A 20,086-nucleotide genomic window follows, 5' to 3' on the forward strand; every position below is an offset into this window, starting at 1 on the left:
CACATGGTACAACTGTCACAACGTGTAAGACCACGATAAAGCGCGGCCGATAAGTCCTGTCTAAAGAGCTTATGACACGCTAACGCTCCCCTCACCACCACACGGTGTTGATTGTTCCACTGAATCAGTCAGCGAGAGACGGGGGGTCCTGTTCTTAGCAGATGTCGGGGGCAATGCGTTCCCCTCTCCCTGATGTTGCTAATAAGAACTAATGAAGGGTTGTGTCATCTGCATTGCTGTTAGTTGTTGCGCGGGCCTATCTGATATGGTTAGTAAACGCGAGGTGACAAAGGTGTTGACGCGTCCCTCATCATAAAGTTAAAACAGCGACACCTGCTTGAAGGAAATCCTGCAGATTTTGGCTCACTGTGTGGTATTGACTGCGCTGCTTTGATTATTTTTGGTGAAACTCTTGTTGTCCTGTTATGAGCCCGATCAATTAATATTTGATGGCATTTGAATGTTGACCATGGAAGATGACAGGAAACATTGGTAGGTGACAGATGATGACAAAGTGTCCTTGGCTGGACTGTTGCAGCTTCATGGGGACTTTTCAAGGTCCCCACACATTTTGGTGATCGTGCAAGTTGACTGCGTGTGACAGTGTGCGCGATTGGTTTAATAATCTGTGTCAGACTGTACGATAATTGCAGATCATAGCGGCAATCACATTTTATAGGCCTATAGCCCTGAATTTCTGACATTGGGAGAATCTTAGCTACGTAAGCTGCCTTTGGTCTCCAAAACTCTAAGTCGTCTGTTAGAAAACATGGTTTAGATGACCTGGATGACAAATTGGCTTGTAGCTGTCGTTGTCTAGGTGGTGGGTTTGTTCTCTGTTGTGCTAGAGTAGGGCTCATTTTCATTTGGCGAGGGGAGGGGTGACAAGGGGACAGACATTGTGATTTCTTGTCTTTTTTATTTCCACTAATGCTAAATCTGTAATGCCTGACTTATTTATGTCGGCCAGGAAATAGGGCCACTTAGAGGCGTGACCTCTTTTGGTAGTGATATGATAAAATGCTGCCATAACCATTACTCATGTCTATTGTTAATAATCACTATTATCTAGATTGTGCATATTCCTGGGCCTGTACTGTTATTTTTGTTGTTGATGATTTGCTGGTTTTCTTTTGATTCTTGTGTAGATTGATTTCATGGGCCTCTGTACTCAATGCATCTCTGTGCATTAGCATTGCTATGTTAAACAAATTAAACAAAAAAAATTGTCTGGGAAAGCCCCAATTTCAGTGTTTAAGGGTCTTCAGATCACCAATACACCCCGGTTCTGTCTGTCTTCATTGTAAGTCAAAAATAAATACTATCTGGACAGATAAAATATCAACTTTTTTCAGTTCAGTTGAACCTGAAATACAGTTTGCAAGTAAAACCACTAAAGTGTTCTATTTAAAAAATAGTTTTCACAGCTTATTCCACCTCTGTCCCTTTATACTCTGCTGGAGAGAGAAAAACAGAGGCACCACTCACTGCCACAGCTCTATGGTGAGAGATGAAGTCATCACTAAGTACTGATGATAACCTTACCTTATTGACCTTTGACCTCTCCCTCACTGGGCAGAGGGGAGCAGTCAAAGGCCAATAAGGATGCCGGGGGCACAGACGGTAAAGCGGGTGGGTTGTGATTCTTTAGGTGGGAGGGCTGCCCTGTTGAGTGTTACACCTCTCGCCAAAAGAAGTTGGTGGGAAGGTCGCCTCTAATTGCCGCCTTGGTCCTGGTTACCTGCTGTGGCCTCATCACTGCACCCGGCTTTGACTGCACTCAGGTTTGATCAGAGAGGAACCCGGCTGTGAGACCGTACCACATTAGCATTCGAAGATTCTGCCAGCAGTCAGCAGAAAGCCACAAGAAAAGAACAGTTTCAAAATGACTGACTAATCATCGCTGCATATTTTTACAGTTTGAATCAGTTTTAAGCACTTAATGAATATCTTGTTGGAATACATTAGAAACACTCACCAAATTCAAATGACTCAATTTATTCTGCAAATAGCTGAGTTTAAGATTAAATCCTCTAAAGTGCTAATGAGGTCTGCATCATTGCTGGAAAACAAACTGGACAAGAAGTCATTCATCCACTATATGATTTAGATAACTTTAACGTTCAGTTTATTTGAGTGCAGGTCAATTTGCCATCACTTCTATAAGTTTATTTTCTATCGTTTGAGTTCTGTAAATTCTAATCTTTTGCATATTATTGTATCCTCCACGATGCTAAACTTTTTGCTTGTATCTTATAATAAGGACATTTTGGCTGTGAATGAACGGACAACACTCACAATATTAAAGTATTCCTGAATGAATGAAAATGTTATTTAACAGCATTCAAAAGAACTGCTAACAAACTGAATAAATTCATGCAAATTGACATTTAAAGTGTGTTAACTTGTACTTTTTTTGTATTCATTTACAATGGTTTCTGATCTAGATATTGATATATCCATTCATGATATAAAATTTACACCTCAAATCAGCTGTTGGTTCATCAATTTCATCTATTTAATGGTCTAATCGTATCATATTGTGACTTCCACCATCCATAAAGCGTACAATCAAGGTAAAAAAATAACAGTCAGATTAAGTAACAAAAAGGTGTTTTTGACTTGGTGTTTTTGACTGTAACCATGGCATCACCACAAACACAAGCAATTGTGGAACTATTTGGCCGGCTGCAGTGTTTGTTGGCAAAGCTTGATTTACACCTCAGAAATAAGTAACCGTCTCACACCGCACACAAGATTCCAACCAAATGATAAGATTATCGAGAGGACAAGGGCTTCTTTAATGGTAGACAACACCATAAACCGCCCCAGCTAGTCACAAGGCCTACTCAAATGACTGCAAGCTGTTTTTATTCGTCACATTGTCTTCACAACGCTCACCCCAAACACACAGCGAGCTATCTTAATGGAACTTCACTGAACAATGGCTGTCTTCTGGCCGGTTTACGCAAAACAAAGTCTTTGAGAAAATGCGAAAAGCACACGCTGAAAAATCGGCAGAGGGGTCAGGGTTCATGAGCTGCGTATCCCTTTGATTTAACATCACGGTTGCGTCAGATAACGAAACCACTCAGGCTGTAAGCAACAAATGTGAAGATATGTAGAGCCTGTTAGGATGGAGGAAACTGAACACGGAGCATCAATGCAAACACAAAAGCATCCATTATTATAACAATTACCAACTAACTGCAATTTTTTGTGCTTTTATTTTAATGTGTACAAGTGTTTCTTTTAGTGGCTTGATACACCTGCAAAAGCAATGAAAATTGCAACTTTGATTAAAAAGGGTTACTTCTCTAAGCCTACCTCAATTTCCTACTGTTCTTTATCATTACCTTCTTATTGTTAATTTATAGCTTCTGCCGCCACGACCCGTTAATGGTGTTAATAGCAAACCTCCAGCCAGCAGCAGCAAGGCTTTCAGACGAACGGATCATTGTTCACATGTCACAAAAAGATCCCTCGGCCTCTGGGTGCTCTTTTCCTCTCTCCGTGGCCCCCTCCTCCCTGGCTGCCTCCCTTCCCGTCCCTCTCTCCAGTAGCCCCATGGGAGCATGAGGGTTGAAATGACACACAGTGGCTGACTGTCGCCCAGGGGCCTGGGTTCTGGCCTTGGCTGGCTGGATCTGTGTGGCAGCTGGTGAGCCCGCTGCCCTCTCTCTGGCCTGCAGCATCAACAGTGGTGGTAGTGGGACTGATTGGAGCCTCACTCTGATCTCTGACTCTGGGGCTGACGCTCAACTGCTCATTGCTGCCCACACGACTGGTGGTGAGGAAGTGGGACAGAGAGCGGGGACGTAATCAGGAACACACACACACACACACACACACACGTGCACACACTAGAAACTAAACTGTCCAGTGAAATGGCTGAGAGCTGCATGTGAAATACATAAAACCCTAGGGAAAAAAACAAACACAAACCCCACAGTCCTGATAGGGACGCGATCTGAGACACAGACTACATTCATCAGGGCAGAGATATAGCAGAACAATGTGGACTTGGCAGTGACTGTGGTCATTAGGGGGTTATGATGTTCAACCAGCAACCACATTTATTTGGACAAACAGTTGCTGAAAATGACAGGAAGGAAGCTGCTTTTCCTAAGGACATAATGTACTGCCAGTTAAGTAACATCTTATTAAGTCTTCTTTGAACCTGCAGTACTTGTCATCGCATGTTCAAGCCACAGATTAAACAAAGAACCACCATTTATAAATAGAAGCACGCTATAAACAAGGTAGCAGCATTTCCCGTCACCGCAACCTGTACAGACTTCCCTTTGAAAACAACTATACATACGTAGACTCCGTGAAGTCCTACAAAACGTCCAACAAAACAAACAAAAGACCAACGTAAGTGTCTCACTTGTTCCCTACCTCATAACTGAATAAGGGTCGAGACATTAAACTTCATATAAATAGTGTTAGCAGGACTGAATGAGAGATTCTTGCCTCCACTCCCAGCGCAACAGCCAATAATCATTAAAAACACTTAACATGTAACTGAACTACATTTTTATTAGCAAGCAATCCCTTAGTATTAGTTCCCTTAAAAATGTCCTTTACCGATTTTCCAGATTAAAAAAAAAATCCAAAGAGCAAACAAGTAGAGTTGAGGTATGTAACGAGGGCAAAACATGAAGGCAGGGATCATGATCCGAAAAACAGGAATAAAAAGGAGGTCTTGGATAGAAGTGACTTTGTGGAAACATCCTCAAATTGTGATGTTGGCGTGATACACTCTGGTCTGGCCCGAAAGACAGATGAGCTTGTGACCAGTCAGGCTGGGTTCAAGTCGGGTCTCAGTGGTGTCTGCCGGTGTAAATTCTGTTCCTGAGCACAACTATGGGAGGGAGGTGGTGTCGGATGCCGGGGTAGTGCTGAATGTGGTCAAACCATCGCGTCACATTCACATACTGCTCCTTCTCCTGGATGGCCAAGTCCACCTGTGTGAGAGGGGAGAGGTTCATCTTGTTATAACAAGAAAAAAACCATCAGCCACCATGTGTGAAAGCTGGTGAGGCTGACACTGAATCCATCTTATACTGTAACTGGCTGTGAAATCAGAAGGCACTGTGCTTCAATTTTTGAATGTAATGTAAAATATTGTATTGTTCAGCGTTACCTGATTCTTATCTTAGCTTATTGGGAGATTTGTCTAAGGAGATTCTCTGTTTCTGCGTTGAGTCTATGCCGTAGCCTTTTTTTGAGCATTTATACTTGTGTGTTGGTGTCTGTGTCACTCTGTAATTACACTGCCAGAAAACTAGTTGGTGTTGGGGTTTCTATGGTCCATTGTGTTGAATTTCTTCACTACTGTTTGGGGCTAAGCCACTGTTGTTGTTGGTGTAGGCTACTACAAACAATGGGGACTGAAACTGAACGGATCATGTTGGAGTTGATCGAAGCTAAACAGCAATTACTTTAAGTGAAATAACTCGGAAACGAGAGAAGGCGCCATAGGAGATGGTTCGTACGACCCTTGAGGCGGAAGGAGAAGGACAAGCAAGAAATGCGTAGGAGGAAATGCGGTGCTACTAAGCTGACCAATCGTAGTTCTTGCAGTCTGCTTGGATGGAACGTGTAGTTACATTTTTTGGGAGGTGCACACCAGGCTACGGCGTAGGGTACGCAGCTGCGGAGAAGAAATATAACATGGCCTTTAAGTCATACTGATCACAACTCACACAGAAACCATAACCTGTGACAATGGCTCACAAGTAAATACCAGCCGAAAAGATTGGAAACAGCTGATTAATTGACAAAAAAAGTGAAATCAACGGAAAGATGAAAGACACGGTTGCTCTTATTGAGATTTCAAGTTCCCAAGTGCTGAAGATGCACATGAGGCGCTGATGGTAATGACTATTAAAAGAGAAGAGTGTCAATTAACTGCAGGGTAAAGTTTTTTAAAGCGGTCTAGGAAGTGCCATTGTTTGACAAGTTTGTGTCAAACAGACATATTTTCCTGTTATTGCACAATGCAGGTGGCAAACTACAATAAAAAAAATAAAACCCAGAGCGCATCAGGACGTCCTTGGAAATAATCTTATTAGGCGCGTGCTTTTTCATCATCTAATTAGCTGGAAAGTGGAAATTCCCCGCAAAGACAACAATCCAGCCTAAAACCATTCTAGCATCAGTCAGGTTTAATGTTTGTGTAATGTTGTTTTCCATGAATTGAACATCAGGACAGGCTGTGGTTAAGGGTTGGGCTAGCTGACCCCTTGTCCCCGAGGTTAAAAACCACACTGATTGCAAACCAAAGTGACGCTCTTCTGCCTGGTGGCGGGGGCAACCTTCCATCTCCGCCACAACCGCTGACATCTCAACATGTGATCTCTCCCTCCTCCCTTCATCTCATTCCGTCTTTCCCATTTCTGAACTCTTTTTTTCAATCCTGGAAGGCATAACAAACATACTTGTCCCTGGTCTGAGGCTAAAGACATCACTTTGTGCCACATCACTTTATTTTTCTGAAGAGAAGTGAGAACGTGTTTATAACCCGTGTGTTTATTGCCAACTTGTTCTTGATGCCCTTTGGCCATATGACTGGTCTAATTGTGTGTTATGCACTGTGACAAATTGCTTATTAAAGTTGTGGTTTGACTGAAGTTGGCGCTGATAGGGAGGGAAAAGGATGGATAACGGGACGGACGGACGGACGGACGCGTGAGTCCTTGGTATATGGTGGTGAGAATGGTACTGAGGCACAACAAATTAAGCACGATTACCCATGAATATATGATCCCACACAACTTTGGAACACTAAGGAAAATCTTAAAAGTTTCTCTCAAAGGCTTAGTGTCTTTATGTTTAAGTTTCAGTCTTTGTTACAAAAACCTTCAAATGTGTCCTAAAAGTGCACCTAAATGATCAACAGTTTATCCGAATATTCCTAAAATCATATTACATAGATCAGATACATAAAATTTTTTAAGTCACACATTATGAAATAATAACCTTAACCCTCACCTAATCTAAACCTGTCCCCCTTTTATTTTACCTTAACCCAAAACCTAACAAGACTTTCAATCCAAAACATTAAATATCTTTTAAGTTTCTTTTCACTATGTTGTACGACTTGAAACTTGTACATGTTTAAGCGACAAGCTGAACTTGGAAATCTGTATCGTGTCTCACCCAGACGTGCAGAAGTGAGTGAAAAGGTAACTTACTAGGAGAGGATGGATCCCAAAGTACATGAAAGCATCGGCTAAGGTGAACTGGTTGCCAGCCAGGTAGACCTTGTCTTGCAGGTAGAGGTTGAGGTCCTGCAAGAATGAATTTCGCAACATAATCAGTTGTGCAAATGAGGTCATTCACTTCAATCATGACATTATTCTGCATTTCACTAAAGACTGACTCTTTTGTGTTACAAACTCAAACAAGAGAAAGTAAAGTGAATATAAAATGTTATTGTTTGCTAAATCTGACTCTTGATGGACGCTACAGACCTAAAGGAAACTGTGACAGCAGGTTCGTTAACCTATATATCTGTGGGTGCGTGTGGTGCATGAATCTGGATTCAAGCTCGCGTGTGTGCCTGTGCTGTGCCATGTGGATAGGAATAATATGTAACCTGAGGGGATATAGCATCTCTCCACATGCCTGCCGACTTAGCACAGATGCTGTATTTGTTTACTCCACTACCAAATGACTACAACTCTCGCTTGGAAATCTAATGAAGCTGTCCTAAAACTTGGCCATCGTGAAGTGTATTTCTCAGTCCATGTCTGTGTGTGCAAAGTCGTGCATGGAAGTGCTGGTCCCAGGGGAAGGGACCATCTTTAGCACTTGTACATTGTGCGAAGGGAACACTCCCCGCACACAGAGCATCTTGGGGGCAAATGGAGTTATTGTGCGGCAAGAGTGGGTGATGCCAAACAAGGCATGAAGACTGCAGACTTCCTCCCCTTCCACCATCAGATCCTTGCTTTTCTTAGCCTACAGCCATGAAGCTGAAGCCCAGTCGAGCATCAGAGGAGAGGCAGCTCTCCCGCCACCCCCACCCAGCACATGGAGCGCCAAACCTGGGTTCCTCTCTACCTGCCCCCGCCTTAACTGGGCACTTTTTTTTTGGCCTCTGGATAGGTTATGTACAGCGTGTTCATTTTTTTAAATGAACTAATAAATAACTAATAATACAGAACAAGAGATAATTCACTATGTCTTTGCACCCATTTCTTTCTGATGTACTTTTCTAAAGTTGACAGTTGTTGACTGCTGATTAAAGTGTCATTTTATCTGCATGTCACATCGGCAGAAACGATTCAGATATAATTTTAAAGCCTTTACCGGTCCATAATGACCATGTCGTGCATCCCTGCCTGGGCCATCAGACGACCATTACTGTCGATGCCTAGGTCCGAACTCACAAAGTTGTAATGCTCAAATGCTAGGGGTATAAAGGTACACAAAAATCACGGTTTGGTATGTACCTCGGTTTTGAAGTCACGGTTTGGTTTATTTTCGGTAAAGTAAGGGGAAAAAATGCAAACATTACATTGCTGCTGGTTTATTATGAACTTTTGCAAACATCCAAATTAGTTTACAATTTTTTCAACAAACTTTCAAATTACACATAATCAATAAATTATATAAAATAAAAAAGAAATATACTAGTATCCTAATAAATTACTGCTGCAAACTACTACCAAGTTCTCCACTACAAAAAAAACTCAATAAAATACCACACATAGCTAATAAAATATAATAAAAAAATATATAATATGGATTACAATACAGCATTCTTCTTATTTATTCCGTCTATGAGCATTATCAATCCCAGCTTGAAGGCCTGCTCAGATAAAAAAAAATATTTTCTGAAGTCTAAAGTCTGTTGCCATAAGGCGTTTGTACTGTGCTCGTTTTTTTTCCCCTTGTTGCAGTGACGTTCTCCTTCGTGCGATACCATTAGTGAGTTAGCACATTTGACGTGTTGCCAGAAACATACCTGATCACTAGAAATGTCGGCCCACTGCTTTCTTCTTATCGACTTGTCCGTTGTTGTATTTCACTAGGAAACCAAAGTGTTCCCAAACAGAAGACCTTAAGGGAGGGTTTTCAAGCTCTGGCTTCTCTACACTGGCCTTGTGTAGCGCCGTAAGATGGAGATTTTGTCCGCCACTTAATATGTCTGTCTGTCTGTCTCTGCACCAAAACAGTCCGGTACGAATACATGTACCATTACACCCCTATCAAGAATACCATTAAATGGTTTGAGGAAAATCTGAAATTAATTATGTTTTCCGTCTTTCACATAAATGGTGCAAATACTTCTGTCAAAAACAGAGAGCAATCATAATTCAGAAATTGTAAAGTCTGTAATGCAGTACATCGACTTCAAGAGGTTGATGTTCGACCCAGATGTAACTGTTTGCTTCAAAAAACCAATGATAATTGTCAACTTCTGTGGCAGCAGGAAGTCGCCCAGTACTAGTGTAAATGCTTTAAGGTGTAATCACAAACTTTCCCAAACATTCAGCTAACTTTGGGTTCATGGCGAAATGTGCTTGTTTATCATACCATTACATGAGTGACAAGATGTTCACTTCAGAAACAACTGTCAGCTTGAAAAACTATGAATTTCTCCTGGGGTGATAAAGTTTAAGAAGTCCTGCAGTTGACAGTTTTTATCTCTGGATAATTTAATGGGAGATGACTAGTGTGCTTGAAAGAAGAGTGTTAAGGATGGAGCTAAAACAGCAGGACAGGACGGGGCCACCGGGCACCAGAGCTGAGCTGCTCAGGGCGACTTCCTTCTGTAAGTGGCACCATTAAAATATTTAAGAGGCCTGTCCAGATAACATGCTGCCGCACAGCATGACTCCTCAGCCATGCCACAACAGTGTGTCACACTGAGAAGTGCGCACACACACACTTCATGCTGACATGACAGTGCCAAGAGGCGCCTAGTGTCCAGCAGACCAGTGGCTGGCGATCCATTTCACGCTGGCGTCAGGCACATTAACGCATTTTTCTCTGTCGTGCGGGGCCATGTCACTGAAGGGCCATACATCAGTCTGTATTCCTGTCACTTGCCTTAACAAGACAAACACATACGCACAGTTGCCTACAGAAGTGAATGTGAGAGAAACTGAGATAATGTGGCGCCTGTTAAAAGGTAGGGATGAATGATTTCCTAAAATCCTATAAAAAAACAAAAATAAAAAACAGAATTGGCACAAAAAAGATTTCAAAGACTTCCTTGAATATCAGCCTCTCTACCTTCAGGATGGTCTTGCTGTCTTCCTTTGTGCAGCCATTCAGCTTGGTGACTCTGTGCTCAAGCCACTGCTGTACCACAGCCCTGCTCTCTGCAGAATCACCCAGCAGCTCTGGGCGCTTCGCCTCTTTCACTAGGTGACAGGCGATGGTCACCAGCCCCACCAGTGGAGGACCATTACTATTCTGTAGCACAGGCACCTGCGTGGAGAGGTGAGAAAGATGAGACAGAGAGGGGGCAGAGAGATGGAGAATTGAGCTCCATTTTTAACTTAACTTCATACATATTTGCTTTGCAACTCCTTAAAGAATACCTTCAGTTCCAAAGACAGCAAAATGCCCCCATGACAACTTTACACATTCAAAAATGTTTTTGTTCTGAGGGAGTGTCTCATACATACAGCGATGATGGACATTTCATTTGATTCTGATAAAAAAATATACATTAAATGTAGTGAGAAAGCTCGGGGATAGCATCACAGTCATCTATACATAAGGTGCAATTGACTTCACAGCGCTACAACAGAAGACACCGACTCCTCCCCTCACGTTACCTCTATGAACGTGCATGCGCACAGCATGGAGCTATTTCCATTGTGCTGAGTTGTGGAAATAAGATAACTGGCATCAAATGTTGCTGCCTGGATCTGCTCTGAGTATCAGCTTTACCGATGAAAAAGATCACTGACTATCAACTGATAACAAGGTAGATATGCCACGAGAACTGCCTATATTTTCAACACACATGACTAGCTTGTTAGCATTGCCTAGCTAGCTACTGTGTGCTAATTACACTAGCTTTCAAGCTTTCTATAAAATAAAATAGCGGTTTGAAGCCAACAGTGGACGCCCGAAAGATGCGCAGTCATGTCACCTTTTTATCCCCCCGTGTACTGTACTTGTTGGGCTTTTTCAGTCCTAAGTATTTCTCCAGCGACGACAGCTCCCGTAGCGCCATGTTTCTGACTGACTGTCGAAGGGGCAGTGCACTGTGCGTGCGATCTGATTGGGTAAAAGACTCAGCCCCCGCCCACGACAGTTGGACTGACTGTAGAGTTAGCCAATAAAGACACAGCATGCCAGCCTGTCAATACATTGCATCAGTGAACAAGCCGCCATGCTTTCAATCATGTAAAATATTAATTCGACAGTGAGTAAACTTGACAAGTGGATTTGCCAATTAATACAATTAAAGTAGTTATGTTATCAGTTTAACACTTAAAATTAATAATTTTTCATTTGTTTGATCGGCAATATCAGTTATAAAAATAGGGACTTAGGACCACAAAGTTTTATGTCAGGATGGAGAAGGGTTGATTCACACTGTAAATGGCTTTCTGAGCATGTTTGCCCCCATACCAAAATAAACCCCAACTACTTATTAAATTTAGCTTCATTAAATATACACACACACACACACACACACACACACACACACACACACACACACACACACACACACACACACACACTGCACCCTATCAGTACAGTATGCTGTTACTGGATATGAGCATTCCCTATGGGCTCAACTCTGTAATCCAAACACCCCCCAGCAACTCGGGTCAAAAATGATTGTTATGCAATCCTGTCTGTTTTCACAGAACTTCTCCATGAGGATTTGAGATTAAATGGAATCAAAATGACAGTGGAAGGTCTGGAGTCTCAGTCTGAAGTCCTGCAGCAAAGTTTCCCTGTCCCATCTGTCTGTCTCCGCTGTGACATTGTGTGTGTCGTGTCTGTGTGGATATACGCTGTGCCTCTACGATTTCTCCATAATGAAATGTCACCTGTCAGTCAAAACTGGGCTTTTTAACTACATACTGTCCAAGTGATTGTGTGTGAGTGTATGCTTGTGTGTGTATGTGTGACACCATAGAGACTGACAGCTGGGCTGAGGTGTCACACTAGAAGCCTTCTTCTCATCCCCAGCGGTCCCACTTTGTAACAGCTCACCTGCATGACGAGGCTCGAGGTGATGTCTGCAGCAATACCAATCAAATTCATATTTTGGATTTTTATTGACCTTACTACTACAGTAAAATATACAAGAGAAGATTGAGTGAGACAGATGTTGGCGAGGCCAAACTGAAGCCCACTGTGGCGACTTTGTACTGTAGTTTTTTAGGCTGCATGTACCTACAGTGGCTGTCGGATTTATGCCATGGTTGAAAATGTAGTCAGATCTGTAAGTAGATGTAGGAATACCACAATTTCAAAACACTACATTACAGGTGAAAGTCAAAATTTTACTCAAGTAAAGCTACAGTACAGGAAAAAGTACTCATTATCCAGGAATAGTTGCTGTTATATATACTTATATTGTATAATTATTATTATTATTATTACATTATTATACATTATTGCCTTAACCTTTTTGGGTAGTTTAACACACAGTATTACTGCACTGTTACTGCACTGTTTTTGGAAATCGTAATCTGCAAAGAAACAAACTAAAACTGTCAAATAAATGTAGTGGAGTAAAGTATAGTAGCAAAAAGTAATGTAATGTGAAGTACACAAGCACAGTTCTGTATTGGTGTAAATGTTCGTATGATCCTTTCCACCACTGGGTTTGTGTACAGGAGCCAACTTAAGTGGAGGAAATAATTTTCAGTGCAGCACAATACACGAGGCATTTTTTTCACTGCAGACATTTTGATTAGTCATAGTAGGATAAGCACAGGTGTTACTAATTACATTAAGGGACACTTTCCTATAGAAAGTGTCCCAGCAAGCCCTGACAGTGTGACTGTGAGTCATTCATTTTATCATTTACACCTGCGCTTTCCCCACTGTGACACGTTAAAATATGTTCCATGAAAAAGGCGTGCGGCCAACAGCAGTATCCATTAATATATAGTCAAAGTATTTTATATTTGTCCATATTTGTCTGTTTTTAGTTGAACTTTTGTGGCTAAGCTTAACTTTTTTTAGGCAAGTGTAAAGAAAACTGCACCGTTCAGCTTAATATAATATAATAAAAGACAAAAAAAGTATCTCTATGTTTTACCTGGTTGTCATTATATATACTCAGTAGTCCTGTGGTCTTCCAGATTATAGTATTTCCGGTGCTGTCATGCTTCTTTAACTTAGCATAGCAAGTCAATTGTGTTCACCAGATATGATAACATAATAACATAACTATGAATACCTGGGTCATACTCTAGTCTTGCGCTGCAATTTAAGGTTGAGTATCTAGGACCTCTTGATTCTCATATGGGCAGCAGCTGGGCTTCACGTGAACTGCTTTCAGTGACGTTTATTGCCTTGCATATATCTACGTATCCACTTTCCCGTTTCACTGTGTGTACTTAATATAAAAGAACAGATGATATTTTTAAACCCAATTTGTTGAGTAAAAAAGCTCGCCCAGAAAACAAATTAATTATAAGAATGAGTACACAGACTATCACAAATGATTAGATGGCATGGAACAAGGTGAGGCTAATTCTCTGTTGTTTTTTTACTTCATGTAACCTTCCACTTTTTCTGTTTGTTTATAGGCTATAGCACGTCATACACTTTTATCCTAGTAGGGCTTCCATAAATGCATGCCTGCAGCATTAAAGTGCATCTCCTTTAACTAAATGCCTCCAAGCTGCCACATCCTGTCTGTACTCAGGCGGGCTGAGGACAATGATCCCCAGTGCCCAGGACTAACTGTAGCCTGTGGGAGTTTTCTCATGCCGATTGTGATACACAATCTGGGGTCACATTAGTAAGGAAATCTACAGTGGGGGTCACCGATAGTGCCGTGGGGCTTCCCAAGGCAGGCATAGCCATAAACACAGCCTCAGTCCTAGTAGATATATCCCCCTCTGCTTAGTCTGTAGCTTACAATATGCTGTTACACTGATTTGTCTAGCCGGGATGCAGAGCCACAGCCCCGCCTGTCTCCTCTGCTACCTTTCAAGACCTGTGAAAGCTCTCTGACTGAATACTGTATTTTAACCGCACAGATGCTCGCACAAGGAGAGGGGAGGGATTGGTTGTGAGTAGTCGACATGAACGCTGTCAGCACGGATTGGTGAAATTGCATATTGGTGCTAGGTCGGATCCCCAGCGTGGAGTGAACATGGGGACGGGCGTCAGACGGCTAGGTGACATTTTGGGAGAAGGCTGTGAGATGTGAGATGAAGACAGACAGATGTCCGGGTTCGTCTGCTGCCTGTACCTTCCGCTCCTGTCAGGATTTATTTTTGATTTGATCTTGTCCAAAGAGCTTGATGTGTTTTTGACGTTTTGAAGAAATTAACAGGAAAACAGATTTTGGTGAAACAGTTTGTATAGTGCAGTGAGTGATATGATAATTATAATATGAGCATTTTGGCAGTATTACATTTTGGTATAGCTGTAAAATACATATTGTTGAGGGTATTTTTTTCTCCTTTGCAACAGAGAATAAAGTCAACCAAATTAGCCACGGTCTCCCTAAAGCCTAAGGTGGAATCTTTAATTTTATAACTAACAGTCCAAACACCAAATATATTAGTTTACTAACAATGAAAGAAAAAAGCATCAAACCTCACATTTGAGAAACTGGAATCACAGAATATTTGCCATTTTTACCAGAAAAAAATATTATTCAATTATCAAAACATTCGCCAATAAATATCCTTTCAATCAACAAATATATTAATTGTTTCACTTCTAGTTTTAAGTTTCCTGTTTGGAAACTTAACCCGAGAACAAAACCTAAATCTCATCTCCATGACGTGTTTCTCATTCATTTTCAAGCCAGACCTACTATACAGGAAGTCACTTTCAGCCAGTGTAGCAGTAGTCCGCACAGTGTGTCTTTTGGCTCCCGAGCTGCTGGCTCTTGTAGTGGAGGAGAGTGAGAGGATGCCAGAAATGTCGCACCTCCAGGCGGGACCTTTGGGCCTTCATGACGACAACAGTGATGGGATTATAGGAACCACCCTGCTGCTCCATGCAGAAACAGGCCCCCAAAGGCTAAAAACAACAAGCTGGTCCCCCACTCCATCACGCACAAACACACACACAGGCACACATGCAAATGAGTGTATGTTCGAATATGTTTACAAGGGGGATGGAAGGGTTGGATGAGCCAGTGACGGAAGTGGAGTGATGACATTTTTGTGGCATTTCATGTGTTTGCCTTAACATTTGTGACACAAGATTACCATTGGAAGGCATGCTTGTGTGTGTGTGTGTGTGTGTGTGTGTGTGTGTGTGTGTGTGCGCGCAGAAGGAAGGTGGCTGAGTCTCTGGCTGATCAAGAAAGGCCCCGGAGACAAACGAACAAGTAATAAAGGCACTTTCTCCATTTCCTCCTCCTCTGCTTACATGCCAACCCACAAGGCTGTGGGACACACTGGGGGACACAGTACCAGCTCACAGTAACAACAAACCCTGTCCCTGCCTCCCATCCAGCAGCAGTCACTTAGGACTATTAATTACCGCTCTGAATTTCCTCCTCCTTACCCGTAGCCATCCGTGTCCCCCTCAGACAAACAACCTCGGTGGGAGGATCTTGATTATTATAGCTTCTGAAAAGTCAGATTGTCTTTTATTGAAGTTGCCCACTGGCCATGCAGGTTTCTCTCCATCTCCCTCTCTCTGTCTCACCCTCGCTTGGTGTCTCTCGTCCATGATTCAGACAAAATCTTGGTGGAAACCGTGATGCCAGAGCTCTTGCCTTGGCCGGGAGGTTGATGAGGGAGACTCCCGTGTTGTTGGAGGTTAAAGCATGCACACAACACACACATATACACATGGGAAGCTCCGGCTACAAGCCGCAGCCTCTGTGTGCAGCTTCACAGTCATTCTGTCCTTCACCAGCAGGGAGCACTGTGGGTCTTTCAAAAATCACAAAGTCCAGCTCTCTTCATCGTCCATCTGTGCATCTAGACCAGGACTCTGCCTTGTAAAAATGAACTTTTCTATCTGAAATAAGAAAGCGGCTATTAAAAAGATATGGGATCATGTGGAACTTATAGGAGTATTGAAACCACTGTAAAAAATAATGAAACCAATATGTTCAGTTTATTATGGCAAAGACAATGGGCCACTTTTAATGTCTTTTAAGTACAATTTTTATTATAATTCTACATTAGAAAGTACTTTATTATACTGTTTTTAAGACTTAAATCTACGCGTGTTGACAAGAAAATGCACATGTTCTGCACATGACCTTATATCTCGTCCGTGTGAATAGAATAGTTTGGTTACATCAATATCAGAAAAGAGACAGGTTCAGGTGTGGTGTTAGGCACCTTGCAGTGGCCTCTTTTGTTAAAGTGCCCTGCTTAGGGGCACATTAATGACTTTTCTTTTTTTTTGTTGTTGCAGTTTTCAAAAGGTTAAAATGGAACTCCATCCTTTTGATTGCGAAGTTTAAAATGTTTAAGAATCACAGGCGTATGAGAACACATTTGGGAAACCTCTGCCCAGGTCCTAATCCTCCCGCTCATCCGTCTTCATGTCTTTAACCAATTAGTTTGATTCACTACCTCTGGAGCGGGAAAGTGAAAGCTCAGGCCGGCACTTGTCTCTCCTATGACTGCGTCCACTATATCCCTTTCGAGTGGCACTTTATGGCCTGCTGGAGAAGGGTAGAAGGGGCATGTATGTGTATGCGTGTATGTGTGTGTGTGTGTGACTGAGAAAGAAGGAGATTCGGAGGGGTGGGGGATGGTGGGATAGATATAGGGAGATTCAGAGGGTTATTTGTCCCTCTTCCCCTTACTGAGAGCTAGGAATCATGGTCTGCATGACAGGTCGCCAGCCCCCGTCGGGGGTGATCTATATGAGACCCTCTTTATTGGCAATTTCAACCCAGGGACAGATGAGACTGCAGCCAGCCAGCCGGACAGCTAGACTATGATGAAAGCGCCCAGGACTCACCTGTGACTCTCACACTGAAGGCTAGAGAAATAATGCATCAGAGGTTATATGTGGAGCTATGTGTGGTGTGTGGTGTGTAGATGTATGAGCCACGAGTGTGTGTGGTAGAAATAATGTATGGCTGCTGTCATGCCCAGAGGTCTCTGTTTAGTATGAGAGAATCACTGAGCTGTGTTGCAGGCAGATTTCAATTGAGATGGTTTGGATACTTTACATATTGTTGGAATGTAGGGTAAATAATTCAACTCAGAGCAACAGTCAAGAATCTGTCCGTGACATATTGCTTTTGCCTTCCTCGGAGTAACACGGCTGTTTAACATGCGTATTTCATAACAAAGCACATACACATCCTGTGAACCATACAACTGTGCTGTAGGACTATGAGTTGAATATTGTTCTGCCGGAGTGCTGAAAAACATTAAAAAGCATTCTAAAACCTGGATGTATCGCTGATTGTAATAAAACATTAAAGCCACCATAAGTACTAAAACATTACTTTAAGATTCTGACTGAACTGACACAGAACTCCATTCTCCCACAGACTTTTCTTAACATCCTGCACTGGGTAACACTGATATCACATTCAGCCCTCCTCTCCCAAGTCTGCGAAACACATTTCCCATTTTTCAAAGTCTCGAATCGCACGAGGCAAATCACTGGGAACTAGCATGACAACATTCGAGCTCTGAGCAGACAATATATCCCGAGGCCGTTCCTCCATCCAACACGCTGCTGAATGAAAGACAGAAGCTTGCAAAGCGACGAGCACCATGAAATAGCCCTGTAATGAACAATTGCTCTCATATGAGAAGGCCTGTTCAGTCAGGACCAACCATTAGACCCGTCTCTCTCTGTTCACTCCTAATCGATTAGTACAGTCCGCAAAGCATTGATCAGCGGCTTGCTTTCAAGTGTCGGGATGGTGGAGAGGTGGGGAAAATACAGATTTAAGGGTACTGGAACAGGTTTAGAAAGAAGCTAACTAAAATCTCCATTTGTGGTTCTGAATAAAGTGAAGCATAAGAGTGTAACAATACAAGGGAGGAGTAATCAAACCTTATGGTTTTGAGAATAGTGAAAATTAGGATTGTTCAGTCCTTCTTATAGTGTCTGTATAAATCTTTTTAAGGTCGCACCCACCCCAATTTTCTGTTCGGGGTCCTGGGGATCCTGTGCCCTCTTTAACAGCTCAGAAAACATACTGAATATTGTTTCATCACCTTGACTTTTTCTAAATGTATGAGAATTCCTTGTGAACATGATTAGCCCAGCTGTAAAACATGGTTGAATACAATGGGCTTTCATATATGTTACCCCTCACAAGTCCCAAATAAGTCTGTTTGAATAATAGAATTTCTGTTATTGCTGTTTTATAACAGCATTTTCATAAGAGGCTTAACAGGGAGTCAGACCTCTCTAATTAACCCCAAACAAGATAACATACTGCGCATTTCTTTGTCTTTAAATGACTTTTTGGCAAACAAAAATGAGTATTTGTTTATGCATAGCCCATGTAACATGCACTATTTCCATACTTGGTGTAATAACAATGCTTTATGGTAATTTCTCCATTTTGTCACCATCATTAATATGCAACCAGTTTATGGCAAAGGGAACTGGTAAATACTTAGATACCTTTATATATATTGGAATTTAATAAATTCAGTGGGGGGGGGGGGCATATTTGTTGTTATACACACAGCAGTCAGGTCTGTGGGACCCAAAGCAACAAGGATATAAAATTAATGTCAACAAAATACAAGTGTCTCTTGGAGGAGCTGTCATGGAGTGTCATCCTCAAATGGACCTATTAATCATTTCATCTGTTAATTGAAACAACTGTGCTCCAGATGTGTGAACACAATGTGTCTGGCTAAAAGAGTAAAAGAAAAATCAAAGCCAGAAAGAAAGTTTCATGGCATCAGCAGTCGCTGAAACTTGTAATTCCTTTAATCTTAAACTTACTGATTGAGTGAGCGACATGCTGTACATGCATTGGTGATATTTTGCAAATGGTTTGCCCTTGTGGTGTTCTGTGTGTTGCTGTTGCCCACATCTATCCCAACATGCAATCAATTATGATTTTACTCCCACATTTGCAGTAATGACACGCATGCAGATACACAGGCTTACAGTGTTTTATTGCAGTGGCATGTATTAAATAATAAGCTATTTTACACAACATATTTTATGTGCGTGAGAGCCTGTGAGTGTCTGCTTTGTTTCACAAATAGTATGTATACAGCACTGTACATATGTGCAACTGTTTATCTGCACAGTAGTCAATGCCTGCATGTATACTATATGTCTATATATAATTCTGTATGTTTGGATCCTGTACATTGTGTTATGCACTCTACAGTATTTGCTGTCAGTGCTCCTCTGTTTTTGTCATTCTGTCTGTCTGTGTTTGTCGTCCTGTCCCGGCCTCCATGTACACTCCGCCTCTAATTAACTTAATAAAGTGTAGCAATTTTGACATTTAGGGGCCTAATTTGCTCCACAGTTGCGGACTGGCTGACCAGCGTTGCAGATAACGCGGACTGACAGGATCAGAGAAAAGTCTGTTTATCTGGGGAATTAAAGGGTAAAAAGAGGCCTGGCTTGATGATAGGTGCTCTCCTGTATGCCGTGTGTGTGTGTGAAGAGACAACTTTTGTGCTTGTGTGTGTGTGTGTGTAAGTAAGAGTAAGTGAGAGACAGGCCCAGTGATTACTTAAATGGCTCATGATACAGGCTGATACGGAGCGTCCGCTTGTTTAGGCCTATCAACATTGTCCATCTAAAAACTGTCCGTCTAAAATGTTGAACTTGTGACCTTTGCCTCAGGTTTCTCTAGGCTTGCTGGTGGCGCTTCACATGCACTGTGTTCTGTCTTTGCAAATCTCCCTCTTAATAAACCTATCAGATTTCCCAATAGACAGACAAACAAACACACACACACACACACACACACACACACACA

At 42.0% G+C, this 20,086-nt stretch overlaps 1 protein-coding gene across 1 annotated transcript; it reads right to left on the minus strand.

Annotated features, from left to right (window-relative positions):
* Positions 1–4,050: 4,050 nt before the first annotated feature.
* Positions 4,051–11,241, minus strand: eef1e1 (eukaryotic translation elongation factor 1 epsilon 1). Its single transcript, XM_046064988.1, has 4 exons — positions 11,126–11,241; positions 10,255–10,452; positions 7,203–7,298; positions 4,051–4,970 (listed from the first exon to the last, which is right to left on the minus strand). Exons 1-4 carry the CDS (start codon positions 11,207–11,209, stop codon positions 4,827–4,829), a joined length of 522 nt encoding a protein of 173 aa, XP_045920944.1. The 5' UTR covers positions 11,210–11,241; the 3' UTR covers positions 4,051–4,826.
* Positions 11,242–20,086: the final 8,845 nt, after the last annotated feature.

This window comes from Micropterus dolomieu, linkage group LG01 (assembly GCF_021292245.1).
Source record: "Micropterus dolomieu isolate WLL.071019.BEF.003 ecotype Adirondacks linkage group LG01, ASM2129224v1, whole genome shotgun sequence".
In the NCBI taxonomy this organism is placed as follows: Eukaryota; Metazoa; Chordata; class Actinopteri; order Centrarchiformes; family Centrarchidae; genus Micropterus; species Micropterus dolomieu.